Source organism: Pollachius pollachius (genome assembly GCF_949987615.1).
Source record: "Pollachius pollachius genome assembly, chromosome: 2".
Lineage (NCBI taxonomy): Eukaryota > Metazoa > Chordata > Actinopteri > Gadiformes > Gadidae > Pollachius > Pollachius pollachius.
Window position 1 is genome coordinate 4,117,154 of NC_136935.1, and position 21,617 is coordinate 4,138,770.

General features: G+C 46.9%; 1 protein-coding gene across 1 annotated transcript; it reads right to left on the reverse strand.

Annotated features, from left to right (window-relative positions):
- Positions 1-939: 939 nt before the first annotated feature.
- Positions 940-21,162, reverse strand: foxn2a (forkhead box N2a). Its single transcript, XM_079758970.1, is given in 7 exon segments — positions 940-4,712; positions 4,714-4,963; positions 5,783-5,851; positions 6,680-6,729; positions 7,015-7,139; positions 9,699-10,276; positions 21,047-21,162. Coding segments are annotated over 6 exon segments (1,341 nt in total). The 5' UTR covers positions 10,263-10,276; positions 21,047-21,162; the 3' UTR covers positions 940-4,429.
- Between the last annotated feature and the right edge of the window lie 455 nt (positions 21,163-21,617).

Consider the following 21,617-nt stretch of genomic DNA (forward strand, 5'->3'; position numbering starts at 1 on the left):
ATATATCAGCTTTAAACTCAATAAAAAATAGACATAAGGGATCATCACACACAAGGGTGCTGCAAGTCCTGTAGTGTTCGTTTCGTCAACGGCACGATGATATACCCCTCATCGATCCTTAATGTTTACAGCCAAAACACAAACTCTGCCTTTTTCTCACACGCATGCACCACAGCCATTGGCTCCAGCATTGTCTGGTTGCCTGGCAACTGTCAGCGTGGCGTGGTAGCTAGGGCCATGTGGGAGAAGGAAAAGGGGGGGGGGGGGGGGGGGCTGCTCTGATTTCTATCTGAATTGAGGCAGTCAGGGGGGAGACCCCCTCCTCTGCAGTAGACACACAGGACTCCATTGAACAATAGAAGCCGTGCCAATAGGCCCGGAGCTAGTCAGACAAGCCCTTGTTCAGGGTCATGTTCTGTTCATCTTGCAGTCCTCCATGACTAATTAACTTGCAGGCAACATTCGTTAGGACATCTGACTACGCCTCCATCGCAGGCATAGCCCTTGAAAAGCCACACAGGGCCCGGTAGCCCGTGCAGCACCTTGTTGACCGCTGCTTTATGATAATAAAAAAAGACTAGCAGGACGATAAGAGTGGAGAGGGGTTTGAGCCTGGCCTGATTGCATGGCACAGGACTGCTGGCCCGGTTGGGTGCACGCACGCATGCATGCACGCACACACACACACACACACGCGCAAATGTTCAAGCTTTGACATTGCAGTCTCAAGTAAAAATAAAAAGGGGCTTTTTTTTTTTCATTTTAAATGGTGTGACTGATGCACTACAGCAGGTGGCAACATTGAACACTTTGGGTTAAGAGCAAACAAGGTGTTGGTATTCAATTGTCTGGGTTTGGGAATGTGAAACATCTTAATTATGGGTATTAAGTGTTGAAGTTGTATCCAAGTCAAAAGATTCAAAATAATACAAACAGAGATAAAACAAGAAAATGTTTTTATTATTATTTTTGTAATACCATATATAATGCAATTGCATATCTTTGGCGAAAATAAATCTTATAAACATTTTTATGAACAGAGGTTAGCATACAAAAACCAAAAGGTGTATCTGTCCAACAGACATGGCAGACAACTTGACACAAACTGATACTGGGTTGGCAGCATTACTTAGTCAAATGAGGGACAACAAAAGGCTCATCATTACCATGGTAATTCATTAAAAAAAAAACAATAAAAAGGTCACATAATCATTAACAGATTTGAAGCAGTGAAACAACGGCCGCTTTTGACTCGTTCCATGTTTCCAGGACATCATTCGGTCATTCACCGGTTCAGAATCGACATCACATGGACACCTTCAGAACCCATCCTTTGCTACAAAAACAACACGTATGATTTACCCCCTTGTAACCCCTTTACACTTTCCCCAACCACCTCTCCCAACTTTGGTGGGATCATCAACTACACAGCAGTTGCCTGGGGAACGCAATTGGTCTTTTTTTTGCAGACTTTAGAAAAAAGGTTCTCAACACGTTTGAGCCAATGAGCCACACTTTAACACATCTTTAACAGATGGCAGTACATGCTAAATTATTTGAGTAGTGGCAATGCTTCATACGTACATAATAATGTTTGACAACCATGTCCCCAATATCTGAATATGAATCAAACACCAGCTGAAGGCCTGTGAAGTCATGGCATAACATCGAAGGGAGCTCTTCCTTGGGGATTGTTTCCGTCTTTGCTTTTCAATGTACATTACTTTTGGCAACAAAATAATTCCGGAACAATGCATTAATTGGCAGTCATCGGTCCAGTCAAATTTAACAAAGTAAAATGAAGAAGAAAAATAAAATACCTGGCAGTTAAGGGTAAAACAAATACACCTGCGCGAAAGAGAGACATTGGCAAAACTATTATCACTTAAAGAAAAAACAGGAAAATTCAGGAAAATCCACTATCAGATAATTCCAGAGAGGAAAAAAATATAAGTGCCCACTAGTGAGAAGGCATTTAATTCAAGAAAACTATAATTTTAACAAAGAATTCACTCAATAATCCCATAAATTAATCATATAAATAAGTTGAATAATTAACAATTTGTTCTTTCTTTCACAGCTAAATAAGACCAGTGTATGCTTATTTGTGGTTTTAGAGAACCGCTGAGTAACTCAAAGAGCAGTTCCCGGTCCGAAGCAAAATAAAATAATAAAACCAAATAAAATAAGTCTTTTCCAAATTCCTGATTCTGGAAAACAGTGCACTTGTTACGAGTCCAAAAAGCTCTGGGAAATGGGAAAATATGAGGTCATGGCCTTTTTCACTCTCCCAACAGGGGCACAAGAAATTAAATACAAATAAAAAAGTTTGGCACTGGTCATGCAAACTATGCTAATGTCGCGGTGGGTCTACTAGCCTAAACATTTACTCTCCGAGACAAATTGTGTTTTCCATATTCTTTTGTAATGCAGCCACGGTGAAACCTAACACTTTGTCGCGGGGTGTGTGTGCTTATGTTTCAGTTCTACCTCCCATTTCACACACTCAACCTTTTATGAAAAGCTCAAATACCGACCACAGCCCCTTTCCCAGAGTGTCTCCTGTGACTTCCGCTCACCGAAACAGTGCGGCACAGGCAGCACAATGAACATCCCATTTCACAAGTATAGCGAAGAGAAGCTTGATCGCTTCCTCTTTTTGTTCTGGGCGGAAATCATAGGAGAGAGTGTGAGTGAGAGCGAGAATGTGAGAGAGAGAGGAGGGCCAGTCAGAGGCAGCCACAGTGAGTCAGGATGGCTCCCGGAAGCGTCATCGCGCCAACGCCACACGTCCCAGTTAGCCGTGCCCCCCCCCCCCCCTGCACCACTCTCCCGCTCTCCACGGTCCGACTTCTGGCTTTCCTACAATCCCTCCCCACCTACTCTCAGTAACACTCCCCGCCCCACACCTAGAAGATAGGCCGACATAATAGGCCTGTGTGTTCCAGTTCAGGGTTGAACAGGGCATTTCTCGGGATAGCGTTTAGTCGATTCTTATTATTGGGCGAAACGGGACAATAGCTCTGCTCATTTTTGTGCATGGTTCTTTGTGCATCCCTTGATGCTGTGAATGCACTGAGCTCGAGAGGGAATTCAATGTGCCCTTAAGACAGCTGTGCTCCAGTGTGATCAACCGGTTGTTCAGCATAACATGTCTGAATGGAGACCTGGGTCAATTTCAATCACTCTTGTCATGCCCACCGCCTTGGCCCAGAACTCAATGTACACTCTGTCACACCAGTGTATGTGAGGTACAGTTTAAACACCTCAACAATTACCTATGCTAGCAGTGTGTGTGTGTGTGTGTGTGTGTGTGTGTGTGTGTGTGTGTGTGTGTGTGTGTGTGTGTGTGTGTGTGTGTGTGTGTGTGTGTTCGCTTCTCGCCTTGCATAGGATGAGAGATCATATAAAAATGATACAAGTAATGTTTGGAGTTCTTCACAAAAGGTAAAGACAAACGCAAAAAAATGCATTGAAAATTAATGCTATAGAAAGCGTACAATAGCTTCCTTTCGCATGAAGCTAGGATTACCTCACAAATTCCTAGCCTGGGAGTATGAACGACTGGGCAACTGAGTTTGGCAGTGGTTGGTTTTATACTATATCTTGCCTGGTTTCTTACGTGGAATACGTCCAGGATTGTGGGTACGACTATAATACTACTCTCTGGAGTTCAACCAGTGTATACACAAATGGCACTAATAAATAAAAGGTTAAAGAGGAAAAAATGAAGGTTGTGGATTAATTATTGCATCTCTCGTAAAAGACTTGTAGATCAAGAATGCCTTTCCAATGGTAGCATGTCTCTTTAGCACGAAAGGAAAAAAAACAAAATCAAATGGCCACACCAGGAGGTTAGATTGTGTCTGTTACAAACATGCACTCATTCGCTTCATAAATATGTCCACTTCCAAGAGGATACAGGTTTCAAGGAGGAAGCATGCAACGCTTTGAGCTTGGGAACCTTTAGCCTTCCCCCCCCGTTCTGTTGTCTTGTTTTTCCAGAGAAATCCTTCCATTCGCGTCATCCAATCCAACCGAAGCAGGCAGGTCATTTTGGACAGGCGTCGGTGATGTTTTCTCCGTAGCCCAGGTCCCCAACCTAGAAGATCCTCCCCCTTGAGTCACACAAGTCTCTATATGGCTTTGTTCTCCTTTGTGAACGATACTATTGCCATTTGTTTTTGTTTTTTTTTTGGAGGACAGGGCTATCTCGGACGACGGCGACGATGACGACGACGACAACAACAACAACAAAAAAGGCTCAAAATGGCGATCGGATAAGGAGAAGGAGGCACACCGGAGCACACGATCAGGGGTCAGGGGTCATGGTTCAAAGGGTCAGGAGTCTGACAAGGAAGAAAAGGAGTAAAGCAAAAAATAAAAAAAAATTAAAAAACGAGAAAAAGCCCTCAAACACCCGCCATTTTCATTTCCTGCCGAGCTTTTTGCTCTTGACACGCTTGGAGGCCTCTGTGCAGCTGCGGATGCCCGCCAGGTGGAGCAGGGAGCCGGCCGCCTCCTTCAGCTCCTCGTCCAGCTCCAGCTTCACCTCCCGCCGCGCCCGCTTCCCCGCGGGCCGCTTGCCGGCGCCGGAGGAGGCGTTGGAGCCCGAGGAGGCGGCGTTGGATGAAGCGGAGGACGAGGAGGAGGAGGAGGAGGAGGAGGAGGAGGGAGCGCGGCGGGCCGGGGCCGACGGGCGGGAGCGGCCCCCCCCGCTCCTCCCAGAGGTCCGAGTCCTCGTCGCTGTGGAAGCCCTCGCTGCCCGCCCGGCGCCGCCGGTGGCTCTGGCCCCGCTGGGGGGCCCCCTCGTCCAGCGAGGACAGGGAGGAGGAGGAGGAGCGGGAGGAGCAGCGCGGCAGCCCCACGCTGCCGCTGCTGCTGTAGTTGTGGTCCTGCTTAGGGTCGCTGCTCACCAGGACCGAGTCGGGCCGCGAGAGGTCCAGAGGGGTGTCCGAGTCGCCTGGGGGGGGGAGGAAGGGGGAGGAGGGGGGAGGAGAGGAGGGGGGAGGAGAGGGGAGGAGAGGGGAGGAGAGGAGGGGAGGGGAGGAGAGGGGAGAGGAGGGGGGAGGAGAGGGGAGGAGGGGATGAGGAGGAGAGAGGAGGAGAGGGGAGGAGAGGAGGGGAGGGGGGAGGAGGGGAGGGGAGGAGAGGGGAGGAGAGGAGGGGAGGGGAAAGGAGGGGAGAGGAGGAGAGAGGAGGAGGGATGAGGAGAGGAGAGGAGATCAGAGAGGCTTCTTTAAAGTCTTTAAATATCTTTTCACACCTAGTGGACACCTCACTGTTGTTACATAATGTCGCCTTTGTTATATAACGTTACATAATGATGTGAAGACAATGATGTTAAAACAACTGTACTAAAACACAATGCTCTTCATAGTAAGTAAGTAGAATTCACAAAATGCAAATCAGCATCTCCAGAAGTAGCGAGAATTCGGAGGAAATAATAAAAAATTAAATAAAAAATTGAGTGGTAATACGAATTGTAAGTCCATATCTAAGACCAGGGCTAACACCCCCTCTACGATGTGTGACCCCCCCGTGTTACGCTGCTAAGCAGTCGACGTAGCAGTGGAACGTGTAGCAACATGTAGCGCACAAATAGGCCGCAAAAAACAATGGCGATGGATGGTGTTACCGATGAAAACGGCTAACGGTCAAAACGGATACACAAAAAAAACAGAAGGACATCAAGCTTGGGTCATGGAGCGGTGTGTGTGGTGTGAGGGGTGAGAGGCCTGGGGGTCTGGCGAGGTACAGCGGGGTGCTGGCAGAGTCTTACATGGGTCGTCGTGGTGCCCTGGGGCCGAGTTTAAGAGCATCATGGCAGTGGCAGCATCAATGTCAGACTCTGGAAGAGGAGAGAACACCAGGGTGATGGTCAGTCGTGGGTGGGGGCCGGAGACAGGGCCGTAGGGGCCAGTGGCAGGGCCGAGGGGCCGGGGACGCTAGCGGGGGGCCAGGGAGGTGGGCTGGGCTGGGTGCGGCAGTAGAAAGGGGCCGGCAGGATTCCTTCTCTAATTGGCTTTGAGGGGCCGGGAACCCTGAGACATTCAGCTAATAATAAGTGCATTATCTCGAGGGGAGGGTTAAGGGCCGTCTCCTAAGGGGTGCCTAAAGAACACACAGTCTCCTTTCTCGTATGAATGAAGTCCGTGCCCTTCATATTTACAGTTGCAGCTGATCTTTTCAGATCAAAAGAAGTGCAAGTCACTTCTGGGACTTTAAATTATTAATGACTGCGCGGAGTCGGAGTGCCTTGACACTCAACACCGGCAGAACCTCTGTCGTCAAGGTTACCAAAACCCTTAACCGAGTGAGCGGCAGAGAGAGAGAGAGATTCAGAGAGAGATTCAGAGAGTGAGAGAGGGAGAGGCAGGCAGACAGAGAGACAGATAAAGAGTAAGAGAAAGAGTGAGAGAGATAATGCTCAGACCAAGATGACTTGAACACCAACAACAAAATAAAAAGGACATGCCACAGATGTGCTGAGGATGAAAGCATAATGGCTGGCCTTTGGCTGGAATGTAGATACTTGCCCAGAGAAAAAAACAATAATTAATGTTTAATATGACACAAATTAAAGCTCACATCAGCGGCATCCTGTGCAGATATGCTTCTGAAAACCCCTGAGAAAAAGTCCCAGTAGGAATCGCCCTACTAGAAGGATAATCTGTACCTTTAAATGAGCAGCCTTGGAGGAAGAGATGTCGAGATGGTGAAGAGGCACTGCAATAAATCACACACACACACACACACACACACACACCACACACACACACACACGCGCACACGCGTCAGTGCCAGTGAAGACACAACCTGGCAGAAGTCGCCAATTCTGACACCAGTAGCAATTTCTCAAATAAAGAAAAGCAAAGTGAAAAATCTCCACTCTGGTGTGTGAATTCAAGTCTTGTGTAACGGCCCGGGAGATGGGCTGTGAACAGCAGGTCTTCTGTCGGTAGGAGGTGGTAGTGACTGGGCTGTGGTGTTGGGGGACCTCGCAGTGTGTACCTGGGCGGGGAGGCGGGGGGCGTGCAGAAGGCATCAGCGGTGGGGAAGTGCTGCTTCCTAAGAGCTTGGATCAGGTTGGGCCGGTACTCGGGGTCAACGCACCAAAGAGAGCCCTTTCCGTTGGCCTGAAAACAGGAGAGCAAACAAGCAACAGGAGGTCAGGTCCACTGCAACCCTTGATGGAAAAGCAAACAGCAAAGCATCGAGCCATTTCTATACAGATGTCGTTTGAACCATCGATTTGTGTCAAATAATCATTGTTTGTCTATGTGTCAACTCGCTCCTTTGAAGCTACCAGGAGGACAAGGTCTTCATGCTGCTAACAAACATAGACAACTAGACTCGCTGCTAGCATGTCTGAAGACACGTTTGAATAAGCCAGTTAGTGTTGGGTCAGGAGCACTATCAAGAACGACACACTGAGTAGTCACCCTCCCCTGAAACCTATTTTGTATCTGATGTTCAGGGCAGGCAACAGTACAGATCAGTATTTGCCAAGGGCAAACACAATTATAGTCACTGATGGCTGTGGCCAAAGTTAATCCATCTGAAACAGTTACTTTTCCCATGAAGAAGCTTAGTTGTGTGAAAGAAGGTTGTATTTAGGGTTGTCTCACAAATTTGTATAATTTAATTTGTGCTCATTCAAAGATAGCGTGATGAATGTCTGAAAGACTTATAAAACATTCAGTTCTTTTTTTAATAATGAAGGTATATTCGTTTCTCCGGCAAAAAAAAAGGGGGAATAAAGAACAACAAAAACAAAAACAACAAACAGAAAAACATTGGCATCGACTAACTGCTAATTTTGTTTTTAACATCGCTATTTGTCCACATTTTCACAATAGTGCATTCCTAGACAGGAGTGTAGTAAAGCTGATTATTCCCTTTCTGTGGCAGTTACTCGATTGAAAGAAAAAACGATTAAGGGCAGCACCGCAGATAAGAAACTCGTCTGTCTGCAGCCAGACAGAGCCGGTGAACAGGAGGAACAGCAGCCCTACTACGACTCAAACAAGCAAACAATCCTCCCACCCTCTGATCCAACAAGGCGGGCCTAGGTTCTAGTGAAACCCAACCCCAGTGTTTATTCTACACCTTCATATTGACAACGAGAGTGAAGACACAGGGCGCTGATCAGAAGGAGAAGAACGGCTCCAACACACGCTGTAGAGAAACATCCAGCTGACAGCTAATGATACCAGTGTGATCTTACTATGTCTGGAATGGCCAGGGCTGAGGTGGGGCGTAACCTTGACTCAGATTACCAGCCGTCTCGGCTGCAGGAAGGGAAGGGAAACGTGGCCATGGCAACGGAACCACAGCGCGTTTCGTGTGAAAAGCGTGGCTGGTCTCTCATGGCTGGCGGAAGGGCTCACGCATGGCTCACGCGGGGCACCTGCTTTTCAGGCAGCCTGTAACGCAGCCGTGTGTTGCTGCTGGCTTGGAAGCCAACCACAACGCCTCCCCCATGCCTGCCTACCGCCTACCCACTCTCACATTAAAGAAGGAAGTGTATACATATATACACATATAAATATATGGATACGAGTTATTATCTGCCAGCTCTGAGATGGACATAACGTTACGCAGCGCAGCACTCACAATGCCAGACTCTGACCGCAGCTAGCGGAAATAAAAAGGCTATTCAATGTGACAAGGCATTTGGGTTGTGAACACTCCACAACACAATAAAACCACCTTGAGATACGTGACAATAGTGTTGACGGCCCAACGCTTTGACAGCGAAGGTCAGTGAGACGGACGTGGAATACGGGTGACAAAATGTCAAGCGTCGTGTTTCTTTACCGGCTACCTCCTTTGTTGACACGTATGCTCGGAGCGTGTACTGCAGAGCCTTCGTCACATGCCCTGCCGATGGCACAGGGAGGTTTGTGTCAAGACAACTTCTTCTTTACCCCTTTGCATAGCAGAAACTATAAGAAAAACAGGAAGTGGACACGACTGCGAGGGACCGAGACGGAAAAATAGATTCCCCTGCCGAATGCCCCTCTGTCGCATCAGTCTGATGAATCAGTCCTAGCCTGTTTTTGTACCTTATTGTAATTGTTGGGTTGCTGGGCTGCCTGGGGGGGCTAAGAATGTAAAACAGCCTCTTGGCTGAGCCTGGCACATCTACATTGACCTCTGAACTAAAGTATTGATCGGGGTGTACTGCGTCCTTACCAATTCAAACGGAAGGAAAATAAAAAACGACGTTGGCTAAAAAAAGGGCCGTCCTTTGTTTATTTCTTGTGAAGACCGGCGTTTCAAACGAGTCACGCTGCGAGTGGTCTGTGTGTGCTCCGACACAAAAAAAGCCCCGTCTCTCTTTGTGCTGCGCTGGCGTTTCCTGTGAAGGAGGATCCCTGACCTTGAGTGGATTCCACCCTTATCGCAGCCCAGTCAGAGGTCCCTGCGGCCGCCGTCACATGATACACACTGCAGCGCCGCATCGCAGTGCGCCTCCGACACACAGATAGCAGTTCAGGCACGTAGCCCGTTGGCCGCGCACCGCCCCAGCCAGCCAAACTCTCACAACCACCACAGGAGTGTCGTTATGGTCAACACTTGCAACGCATTCAACTCAGTTTTAGACTACGAAACCTCACACGGCCGCTCTGCGTGTGTGTGCGTGTGCGTGCGTGTGCGTGTGCGTGCGGTGTGAGATGTTGTCCACCTACCTTGCCCAAACTCCTTTCGACCTTGCGGAAGCATTTGTTCAGGGAGAGGTTGTGGCGGACAGAGTTCTTCCATCCCGTGGGGGCGTTGGAGAAGTAAGGGAAGTGCTCCAGGATCCAGCCATAGATCTCTTTGACCGGCAGGGACTTCCTGGGGGACTGCTCAATGGCCATGTAGATGAGGAGGGAGAAGGAGAAAGGGGGCTTTGACTTGAGCGAGTCCCTTTCTCTGCCTTTGCCGTGCGCCGAAGAGTGAGAGGAAGAGGAAGGGCCCTGGCTGGCACCGTGGTCGCCCTCGATGTCCAAGAGCGGGCTGGCGCTGGGCAGCGCCTCGGGGCCCCCCAGGGTGAAGTTCTGGAGCAGGTTCTCGTGGAGCCAGTTGAGGTTGGTCAGCTCCTCGTCCTCGGAGCCCCCCGTGCAGTCCACGCTGGTGGCCAGCGGGCTGGAGGCGCACTCCGCCTCGGGCAGAGTCCCCGCCCCGAAGGCGCCCCGGAGTCCCGTCCGCTGCTCCTGCATGCCCGGGAACTCCGCTTTCTTATCTGGCGACATCCCGATAATTGGACCCATTAACCCAGGGAGTCCTAGAGACGACCGAGACAAAAGGGAACAAGACGACGAATGGTTAGCGCTCGTGGTGAACGACAGTTCGCCCGCCCAGTAATAGCAGTCCTCAGCGCTGTTCTGGGGTCTGCGGACCCCTCCTCCCCTGCACCACTCAAGAGGGATGGAGAGGCCCTCCACGGCCTCCTCCAGACTCCAGACAAGGAGCTCCGAGCAGATCTCCCCTCAAGAGACGCGAACCAATTGAGGGGAAAACCTCGACGCCCACCCCGGTTTAAGCCGACCGCTTGTCGAGTGTCAACGAGCATTAAAACCGTTTGTGTGGAAGGAGACGTGGCGGTCACGACTGCAATGAATTGAGTGGAGGGCCCGTGTCCCGCTAAGTGTTTGGCTCTTAAAAAGGGCCGGGGCTCCACCTGCTTCGGAAAGCCGGTGGGTTAAGATCCAGACCTGGGGGTCCTAAATCACTCACAAGGCACTAGGAGACTCAAGGCTCTCTTGTGATTCTGAATAATCAGTGGCAGGGACCTCGGTGAGAACCTCTTAAAATGAATCAAATGGGCGGAGATACTTTGGTGGGACTGCATTAAATCCTGTGTCGAACCCAACACCCCTTTCAGGAGGACAATAACGACAATATGTAGTACAACGGTAAGTGCGGTGAGGATCTCCTTATTGGGATTAGACATATCAGGCAGGTCTGTGAGTGGATAAAAGGTTGCCCTATCGGGACTTTGTCAGGGCGACTCGAAGTTTTGACAGATCCTAACACAAAGGAGAACAGGAAATGGGTATTGGCACAGCAAGTGATGACTTGTGTTTCCTTTGGAACCCCGTGTGAGGTGTATGTTCACTGCAACAAGACAAACCATTTGGGAAATATTGGGTAATGCAGTGATTTTGATTCAGGTTTTCTGTAACAGAGTAGGTTAACAGATTGATTTATGATTGACTAATGAAACCTCTTGGCAGAAATTACCCTTATTACAATCAATTGTGTCACAGCCTCATTAAAAGGAGGCCCATTGATATTAATACATGGTGATTGAAAGCACCTTGTACAAACCACCTAGCACATCGCTTTAATGAAATTAGGAAACAATGTTGAATTTGAATAACACTGCAAGTGTATTCAACAGAAAGCTTACCAGCTTTTACCACAAATGCTAGTAATCCCGCGTTTTTTACGTGTGTGTGTGTGTGTGGCGCAGGGTTTTAGTAGCTGCCCTACTTAATAAACAACTGACATTCATGTTGAAAATTAAACAAAGAAATCGGTCTTCCATTAACATTTGCTAAATTATTTGCAGAAAGGAAAGATGAAGAGATGCTTTGGCAAATAAAATACCGTGGTACAGCAGTAGAACAGTAGTTAACGATCAAGCCAACATTAATAGACTTCTTCATAATGTCTTCGTTGCAATAAAGTCTTGTCAATAATAGCCATTGTTCAAAATGGTATGGTTAAATGTATCATGACTCAAATTTCACTTTGTTTCATGTTGGCATATGAATAGGGCTTTCAAGGCTCATAATTGTCATTCTTACTAACTTGGAAAATAATTAAGCAGCCAGTAATGCAATAAATTATACTACAATTAATTGTGGCAAGTCATGGAAAATACAGAAATTGAGACAGAACCAGTATAAATAAATTAGATGCAATACGTTATATTAACCATTATAATTTCTTGATCAAAAATCTGATTATAACATGGACCATAGGGTATTTGGGGTTTGATTTTCCCAAGAGGCTAAAACATAGTTTGGGATGATTCCAGTTGCCTCTTCCAATCCCACACCATGCAGCCTGTGTGCTTTTACACACTCGCTCGATGAGGCCGGGAGCACAAAGAGATTGCTCCTCAGCTCGGCTCAAAACAAGCTTTAATCTATGCCCTCCACGTCACCATGACAACCACGCCATCCCGTCAATTAAGGGCAGATATCCGCCCGACAGGAGAGTCAATGGGAAAATGAGTAATCCAACCCGGCTGGCAGTCACACACCGAGCCGCCGCCCTGTAGCGAAATGCCCCCGTCGGCAGCACGGGGGCGGTGGCAGCAGATGCCTCCGTCTGGGGAGGGGTATAGATGGGTGGAAGGATGGAGGGACGGCTGGGGCCGGGGCACAGGCTTGGGGATAGGGACGGAGGGGAGGGAGGGAGGGGAAGGGGGGGGGGGGGGGGGGGAGATTGTCTTTTCACCAATGCTCCCGACAAGAATTGGGTCAAATTCTAGATGCAGATCGCAGCGCTGTTGGGCACTGCTTGTGCACGCACTCCATATACCTTGTGCATGCAGAGGTGGTGGTGGAAGATGGAGCGCTTACAGAAACATATGGTGTGAATTCCATGAAGTGGAGACGTTTCCCGTGCTTTGAATTTACAGCTGTTGTGTCTTTCAGATCCACTCTGACACAGCCGCACCTAAAGGGAAACTCCCAGATTTGTTGTTGTGACACATTTGCTTAAAGGCCAGCTTCAACTGGATGTGCACTCAAGGTTGCTAACACAATGAATAGAAGACCAGATGCAAAAATGAATCAAATAACACTTAAAACTAATACTTAAAGGTTCAAAAGGATTCTACAAACGGGTCAAATTCAACCGCACAACATTTTCAGATTGATGAATCACTCAAAAAACGCAGAGCAATCAGAGAGGGCATAGGCGGATCATGAACTGTCTAGCGCAGTTAATGTTACGATTCCTCTCAGCTTTCATAACAAAAGTGGAAATCTGCTCATATAGCTCTGGCCCCAAGTTAAATGTACAATTACAATAATGAAACGTTTGGTTTCTGCAGTGTCCAAAGATTACCTAATCAAATCCACTCTCCTGGACTCAAAAATAAGGACCCACTTGTTAAAGATGAGGTAGACATTGTTGCTCCGGTGAGATGACAAATTCCAAATTAAAAAGAGCAGGACTAGGGAAGCGACTTAACTAAAATGTTACGCTCTGTAGGAACCACTTTTACTCCCAAGGAATCGCATTAAAAAAACTGAACGCCAGAAATAATTTCCATTTCAATTATCTGCATGGCCTCTTTAAGTCGCTCCTGCCATCAAATCACCAATCGTATAATTAGTTATCAGTTTTATAGCTGGAAATGTAAGGGACGCCCCTGTTAACAAAGCCATAACCGTTGGTCCTGGAACAAACCATCATGTAGCCATGCGACTGGGGCGTCGTCTTTACCTGACATTAACCCCCACCAACCACTAAATATCCTCCAGCAAGCAGGGCAGCGGACCTCCACCCGACATGACGGAGCTGTAGTGTGGGACCATGGGGGTTCCGGAGGATACTTATGTGAATGGCTTCCCCCCAAACACTCATTTAAATATCAAACGTGGGCGTGGGGGGGGAAAGGAGAGCGAGACGGCGGATAAAACAAGGGAGCCCAGCATTCAACCAAACACGGCGAGAGCTTTTTCACCCAGATTACTGATGCTCAATTACCGCCGTGCCGGCGCTATCGTTGCTCTTATCAGGAAGCATCAAAGAGCATGGCGGCAGGGGGAAGCCGGGGATAATGGGGCACTAGTGTGTAAAGAGTGGGGGGGGAGTCGGAGCTAATGAGTCGCATTGGCCTGTTGACTGCCGCCCATCCATGAAAATACACCCAAGCCCCACTGCCGCTGACCCAACAGGCTAATCTGCAAGTTAAAATAGCTCTGCACGCTGCCGCCGCAATCATATTCATGTGCAAACAGGCAGCCTCAAATAGCAGGTGCCAAGGCATATCTCACTCCCTTTTCAAACTGCTCTTTTATCCGGTGAAGCACTTAGCCTATTAAAAAAACATAGGCATACAAAGACACAAGGAGGTGATCTTTAGGCTGCATTCAAGCCTCCGCGTCGAATAGACAGGGGCGACGCGAGGGAAAGCAGTTGATAATAGCGGCCTTAAAGCTACGGGTCCCGGTTTAGATGTTTATTTCTAAAGGCACTGTATGAGACAGCATACCGGGCTACCGTTCTAAGCATCTGTGCTCAGTTGCCACGGCAGCCAGTGCTGTAAGAGAAGCAATTGTGCACGTCTGTGCATGTAGAGAGGGCCTAATGTGGGGAGATCAATACTGGCGGAAAGTGCTGAGGCCAGCAGTCTGCTCCGCATTCTCTGCAAAACCATTTTGAAAAAAAGCACAGGGAGCGGCCAGTAGTGACCTGCGTGCCTTGACACCGATTACCTAGTGTCAGTTAAGCACAGCCCGGTCCCCTTATCATATCTACTTTATACCTAAAACCATCAATCCGTGGCCAAGTCTTTATCACAACCAAACCTACCTTTTGGTATGCAAGCATATAAAACCATACCAAAACCAAGTGTGCTGCTCAACAGACAACTCGCACTGCTACGCAACCTTTCCAGGTAATAGGTTGGTTTGCAGTGACTCAGGTGAGCTTGTGACACACCCTGTTTACGAGAGCTAAAACCAGTTCACAAAACCAGTTACACCTCTGTATGAGATAAACAAAGGTGTGTCACAAACCCCTTTGGCAAGGGCTGCTATTTGGAAAGACAAACTGAAATTAAGTCTGCCTGAAGTCAATGCAAAACGTTCTTTGAGTTTGAATGATGGGGAGACGGGAGGAGTACCTGGGAATAGTTAATGGCAGGGGGTTGGAAATGCAAAAGCATGTCGCCCAAGTAGGGAGACACTTCACAGCTCTGCCCCTTATCTGATCTTCAGAGAACAGATTACGACACAATGGTAGTGCATGCATACTACTTTAACTTAAACAGGCTACAACCTAACAGTGGAACACATTAACAACATACAAGTTATTGTCTGTCCCTCTCTGCCACACCACACCACACCATGCATGACAAAAGGAAATAAATCCAAAGTAGCAAGCCAAAGGGGATCGCTCGCACAAAGACATTACAATTGGTCCCGGGCATGTGTGGCATACAAAAGGCCAGTTGTTTTTGCCCTGGTAATGTTCAGTAGTGCTCAGTATTCCCCTCACAGTATCAAACTGAGGAGCAGGAGGGGAAGGAAACACCTCCGGTCTGCTGGGGAAGTTCATTTAGCAAAAACAAAATCAGACAGACTACAGATCCAGACAGTTCCACTCTGATACCTTCGAGTGTGGGGGACATTCTGAGAAACGCTAGGCCTGTACTCAGTGGAAGATCGAAAAGCGTGACTGGGTTGAATGTTAAAACTTGAAAAAAAGTAACCGAGTTTTAGCAGGCTTTCATACTTCTCTGAGTTTGATACTTCTGACAAGCATTTAGCCGACTTGCACATATCTCACAAAGACACCTCACTAAATATGGATCCTGGTAACTCTAGGACGGACCCATAACCCCTTGACAAACTAAAAGGTACAACATTTGATATATTTATAGAAACATATATATATGGTCGTCGATGTCCCTGTATCTCTCTCTCACACACACACACACACACACACACACACACACACACACACACACACACACACACACACACACACACACACACACACACACACACACACACACACACACACACACACACACAGTGAAGGCCTTCCAAAGTACAAGTCAAGCCACAGCCAACCCTGAAACCTTATCTCTTTGGGTCATGTGGTCAGAGTGCAGTGTGCAAACACCCTCCACCACTTTAGCGGGCAATGCAGTATGAAGCCCCATACACATTCTTATATGAGGAACAACAGTTACACAGGGACCATTTTGATTTTGTTTAGGGCTAAAGTAACATCACATGGGTCACGCCTTCCGAATCACCACCGTCACATTATTGCCACAATATGCTCTATATATTTTTTTTTAGTCCTGCCTTCTGACTTGACATTAATGACTCGTAAATAAATGATAGGTAAAACTAACCCAGAAGGCATGTAAAAAGGGGTCCTTAAAAACTGGGTAAAATAAATACCTGGTGTATAACAAGAAAAGCAAGCCAAACCTACAACATATATAGTAAATAAAGGTTAGGTGCTCAAATATTCATCAAATCAGTGCCAGTACAACACAATGACGAGCGTGCAAGTGTCAACAAGGACACATGTGCCGCTCGGTTCTGTGAAATCTCACCGGGGCACACAGGGGAAAAGCCATCGGTCCGCACCACTCTATTTGCATTCCGTGGATGTTGTTGGATTTTCCATCATTGTGGCTATAATAACAACAAAATCGAAATAACTGTGAACGCGTAAAGACTGGTAAACCGTGAGAGGGTCACCACCTGCATCACCAGACAGGGATTTTATTTCCAGCCATTGTAAAAACAGAAACAGAAGCCAGCCTTCGCACTGGCGGCCCGGGTTCAAGGCCTGCATCGCTGTTTCTGCTCCAGTAAACTTTACACAATACTCGCTTATGGGATGGAATTACAGGGAGATGAGCACCCAGATGTTTTCTACAATGGAAGTCCATTTTTAGTTCTCGTAAATTGCCCTTAAGTCACCGCGGCGCTCTGCCGGGATTGCTGGCCTGTATTAGATACATCATGCTCCAATAACCTGAACATTGGATGAGCCCTGGCCAATACAAACCAGAGTTGTTAAGCCGTCTATTGGACACAGTTGTTGTCATGCCAACCGCGATGCGCAATAGGAGGTCTCTCCTTAATACAACACAGTACAGCGTTTATCCCATGAATGTTTTAAAACGTGCAGCTGATGGGCTTTCAAACCCAATCCCCAATCTCTAGCTCCTGAGCTGGATTGAAGCCGGGGTTCTGTGTTCGTCACGTTACAATCTCAATAAAGTAAACCCTGTTCATTCAGCTAGGGGTGAACAGAACAAAGGCCCATTGTGACAGCAGTACACAGACGTGCCTTCCAGGCACAGCCCGCACCCAATCAAGGAAACAAGCCCGTTAGGGTCGCCTTCAGTGACGTCTGCTCATAGGGGGGGGGGGGAGGGGGGGGGGGGCACGTCTTCGGTCCTCCCGCTTAGGAATCAGACAGGCAGAGGGGGACAGTTATGGGAGGGGGGAGAGAGGGGGGTGGTCCCTGATGACTCAAAGCACAACTCTTACAACCATTATGGAGATGTGAATCAAGAACTGGAGTAGAAATGGAGCTAGCATCATAACAGGAACGCGCGCAGAGAACGCTAAGCCAGAGAGTAAACTCCCCTCCCTAGCAAGTGGTTCCTACTTAGCGCTGAATATCAGATCATTAGTGAACAAAGTGAGTCGTTTGAGGCTCTGTCCAAATGGTTAATTATTAAGAAATGTTGATCTTTACTTATATCAGCCATACGGACGGACTTGCCGGATAATAAGATGCACAAGAAATATCAAAGGCCCTGGAATACACATCATTCTTGTGAGTGACAGTGAACTCTTTCGTGTATATAGCGGCTAGCTAAACATAGCAAAGAGGAAGGAAGTGCACACATTTGGAACCAAATAGAGTAGGTGTTAAATTTGATTTACCTATATTCCAGTGAACTTTTGACTCCAGGTTAAACGAAAACTTCGGGGAGTGTACCTCTTGTACACTTCTGGGGAAACCCCCATTCTACTGGCAATTCATTCTGGCCAAAAGATCTGCTAATGATAAAAAAATTAGAAGATGCAGCTGCAGTCTTTCAAGGTAACTTTATAAATAGATGACCTCAGAACATTTAAAGCAGAAGTCAGAAGTCAAATTAGAAGGCATACGAGAATAGAGCGTTGGTTGGTTATAGGCCAGGATGGATAGCCGTCGGACACGTTTAGGATCTGAGGCCCCAAAAGACAAGTGAAGTGCAAGCCAACCATTCCTACAGGCATTAGACCCTTGAGGACAAATAGCTGGTCGGAAAAGACCAAACACCAACCAGTTTAAAATCCAAATGATAAAGGAAATTATCCTCTACTGAAGTCTGTTAATCAAACTTTAAAAAAGTTGTATACCAACCCTTTTTACGAATACAAATACATCTTCTGTCTAATGCCTGAATATGTTGTGTAAGTCCTCCCTTAGAGACAACACAAACTCAGATATCCTTGTGACAAACAGCATAAGCATTCCCTCGATGGTAGCGCTATCCTACTTCTTCCATATTTAGCCAAGGTTTTCCATTGACCCCCTTTCTCATATATATCGTATACAGCCACACAGAATTAAGCTACATACATCAACAAATCAGCACATGCTGTAATATAATGACCTTTGTACAAGGTCAACAGAGCAACCAACACTATGGTACAAACAGACCTAAAGATACATCCTTAACAGTTGCTCTGCATCTGAACTCATCGAAACCCTGTTTTAACAACAACAGGTCAGTAGGTTATAAAAGTGGTGCTGCTAATAACTTTTCTTTGTGGTTCAATTATTAAAAATCCCTAGGTAACAACTGTGGGCAATTTCAGCAAACCCAAAAGGGAGCTTCCCAACGGAGGTCCGACTAATGAGTGCTGAACTCTCTTAATGAAGTTACAGCAACAGTCGAAATGCGTGCAGAGCGCAAGAGAATTCAGGGAACGGAGGCTAGTATTTACAGTAGGGTAGAGTACACAGCGCGCTGATAAGGCTGGGTAAAGGGCAAAATCTCTCTGGACTTTTATTTTCATCCCCCCAAAATGTTTTATTCATTTTTTTGGTCATGTTCTAAAATGCAATAATTTTTTTCTTACTGAAATGTGTGTGCCCTTCATATTCGACAAACATGCTGCACTTTCAACTGTTCTAAAAGGTGGTCTTCCAAGACGTTTGTTTTACCTACATCCAAGTACCTGCATCAGGCATTTGAGTAATGCAGCTCATGATGATCAACTGTATTCCAAGAATGCCTTTATTGGGCCTATGTATGCTAATTCTAATGTCTTCATCTAAATGATTTGGCAAACAAGCCGCCAACCGTTGGATGAGAGAAATGCTGTGGGGTTGCCAACAGACAGTGTCTACTGATACTGTGTCTGATGAGATCAAGCACAGACCAATATTTCTTGATTGTCAATGATTCTACAACTAGTAAACCCAAGCAAGTTGATATGATATAACCAGCCAAGGACAAATAACAGTTAGCCTCAAAGGACTTCCCAGGCCATATATGATAAGAAAATACTCCCTTGATTATCGAGAGAGAACTAGTCTGCCAAATTATTCTGACCGCCAATATATAATTACGTTTTCTATAGAATCTATTTGTGCATATTTATCATAAATTTGAAAATAATGAAATAGGCCAATTGTAGTGGTCATGCAAAAATAGCCCCGAAAAAGGTTTTAAGTCAGCAAAGTCTGGGTTCTGGGGTTATGATGAGCCCTTATTTATAGTTATGGACGCCAGTAGAAGTAAGCATGACCTGATCTATTCTTGGAGGTAAGAACCCTCCCCACTCTGCAGGCTAGAGCTCACAGAAGCATGAAGAGAGTTGGATACATGCTAAGGACACAAACAACAACAACAGATGGTTCAGACCATACGTTGCGGCAATGAATTTCATGCAATAAAAAAGAGACAGGTTAATCACTGCTGCTGATTCTTCTGTATAATCTCCTTTGTTTCTGAGGATTTCAGCCTAAACATCTGTCATGGGATACAGGACATGTGTACAACTGTTCAAATGGAACAAAGTCCTATACATAAAACTGTTGCGACAAATTCAGGGAGTTTCAGTTACTGACCCAAAAGAACAGGAGGCATTCAGTCAAATTATAATATGTTTGAATATTGTAAAATATGCATGGAAATAGCTGCCTTATAACAAAGTAAAGACCTGGACGAAAGTATCCAAACCACAAAATGAGGGAAGGTTTATAATATGCAACATAGGATGACATTTCCGTCAACTGTCAGAATGGATAGTTGTATCAATATTGAGAGATGTTTTAGGCGGAATTCTGTATCTGGGACAATCTTGTGATAATCCATTACATCATGTGCTTAGCTAGCTAGCCTAAGTGCAGCTTCCTAGGCTTCAATGACGCGGATATCCAATGAAACAACTTACTATTTAAGAGTAGGAGGCAAATCCATAACGATAGTGCGTAAACCCATTGTGCATTGTATGGCTTATACATTTAAAGTTGGGCAAGTTACTTCGTTCTTTTTATTAATCACATCCACTCTTTATCACGCGGCTCCTGAAATATGCAGGGCTTTGGCGGTCGTTATTTTGGACACAGCAAAGCTCACACACACACACACACACACACACACACACACACACACACACACACACACACACACACACACGACATATAGTGGAGACATTGTATTGTACACAGAGCTTTGTGGGGGACTTCGCGTCCACCCCGAGTTCACTAGTAAAGCACCACTTACACAACGCAACGAATGCCAATACTAACGTGTTATGACGTCGCCCATTGTGCAACTACTCCACACAAACAGGATAGGTTCCCCTTTCGGAAAGTTTCACATTTTGTCAACCATTCGTTTGGACGAACAGGGGGTATTCAAAGGCAACGTCAACTTATCCGCACCGAGGAGCCCATGAGAGCGAATGTCAAGCTAGCTCAGCGAGTCCCGACGTTCAGTACCACCACCCCCCCACCCCCCTAAGCACAGCCACGGCGTGCTACCCTGGTGGTTCGCGGTCCACGGTACCAACGTGTCCGGGTCTAGTCAAGGCATACAAGTTAGGCGAATTGAAAGAGTCACGTTGAAGAAAGCTCGAAAGGAGAGCAGGTATCGTTGGCCATGGAGCTAGCTGGCCACATGCTGTCGCCTGATCTGCCATGCTGGCTGATCCACCAAAGTCACTTGACCACATTCACCTACTTTCCGCTTATTCGGAAACCAACGCAACACTCGCGGGCCCACGTTATTTGTCAAACGGCGAAGAATATATGTTGGAATACTCACGATGAAGCGCACTTTTTCGTGAAGCGGCAGCGCGAAAAACAAAAGTGAGTACGGGCTATTGAGACGTCTGTCTCGCACAATGTCAGAGATCAGATCAGCAGCTGCTTCCTCCATGCACGCAGCGCGCAGATCACAGCGCGCACAGCAACGCTACCAAACCCCTCGCCGTAGCCATGGCAACAAACCCACTCCAGCCAATGAGAACCCCTCCCATTCTATATCCCCTGGCAACTGCCGCAACGGAGAAGCTCAGCGAGCGCGCACGCCATCCTACTTTGCAACGTGCAGTGTGTGTGCCGTGCATCGCTTTCACCTTTTTTTTTTTTTTTTCCACCAGATGCGAACGGCTTCCACAACAAATCAGTCGTTCTGTGCTACTTTTTTCCGTGATAGTTGTTTAAAATGTATTCGTACAAAATATGGTTGGGAGTCAACGAGGGCCATAGATTGATATTAAGGGGCCGTTTGATATTTAAACCCTGTAAGTAGGCTACTAAACAAAGCCACGTTTATTCACACCAATAGCCCAGGCGTACATAAAGGACGGGCTGGCAGTGCAACCACACCCATA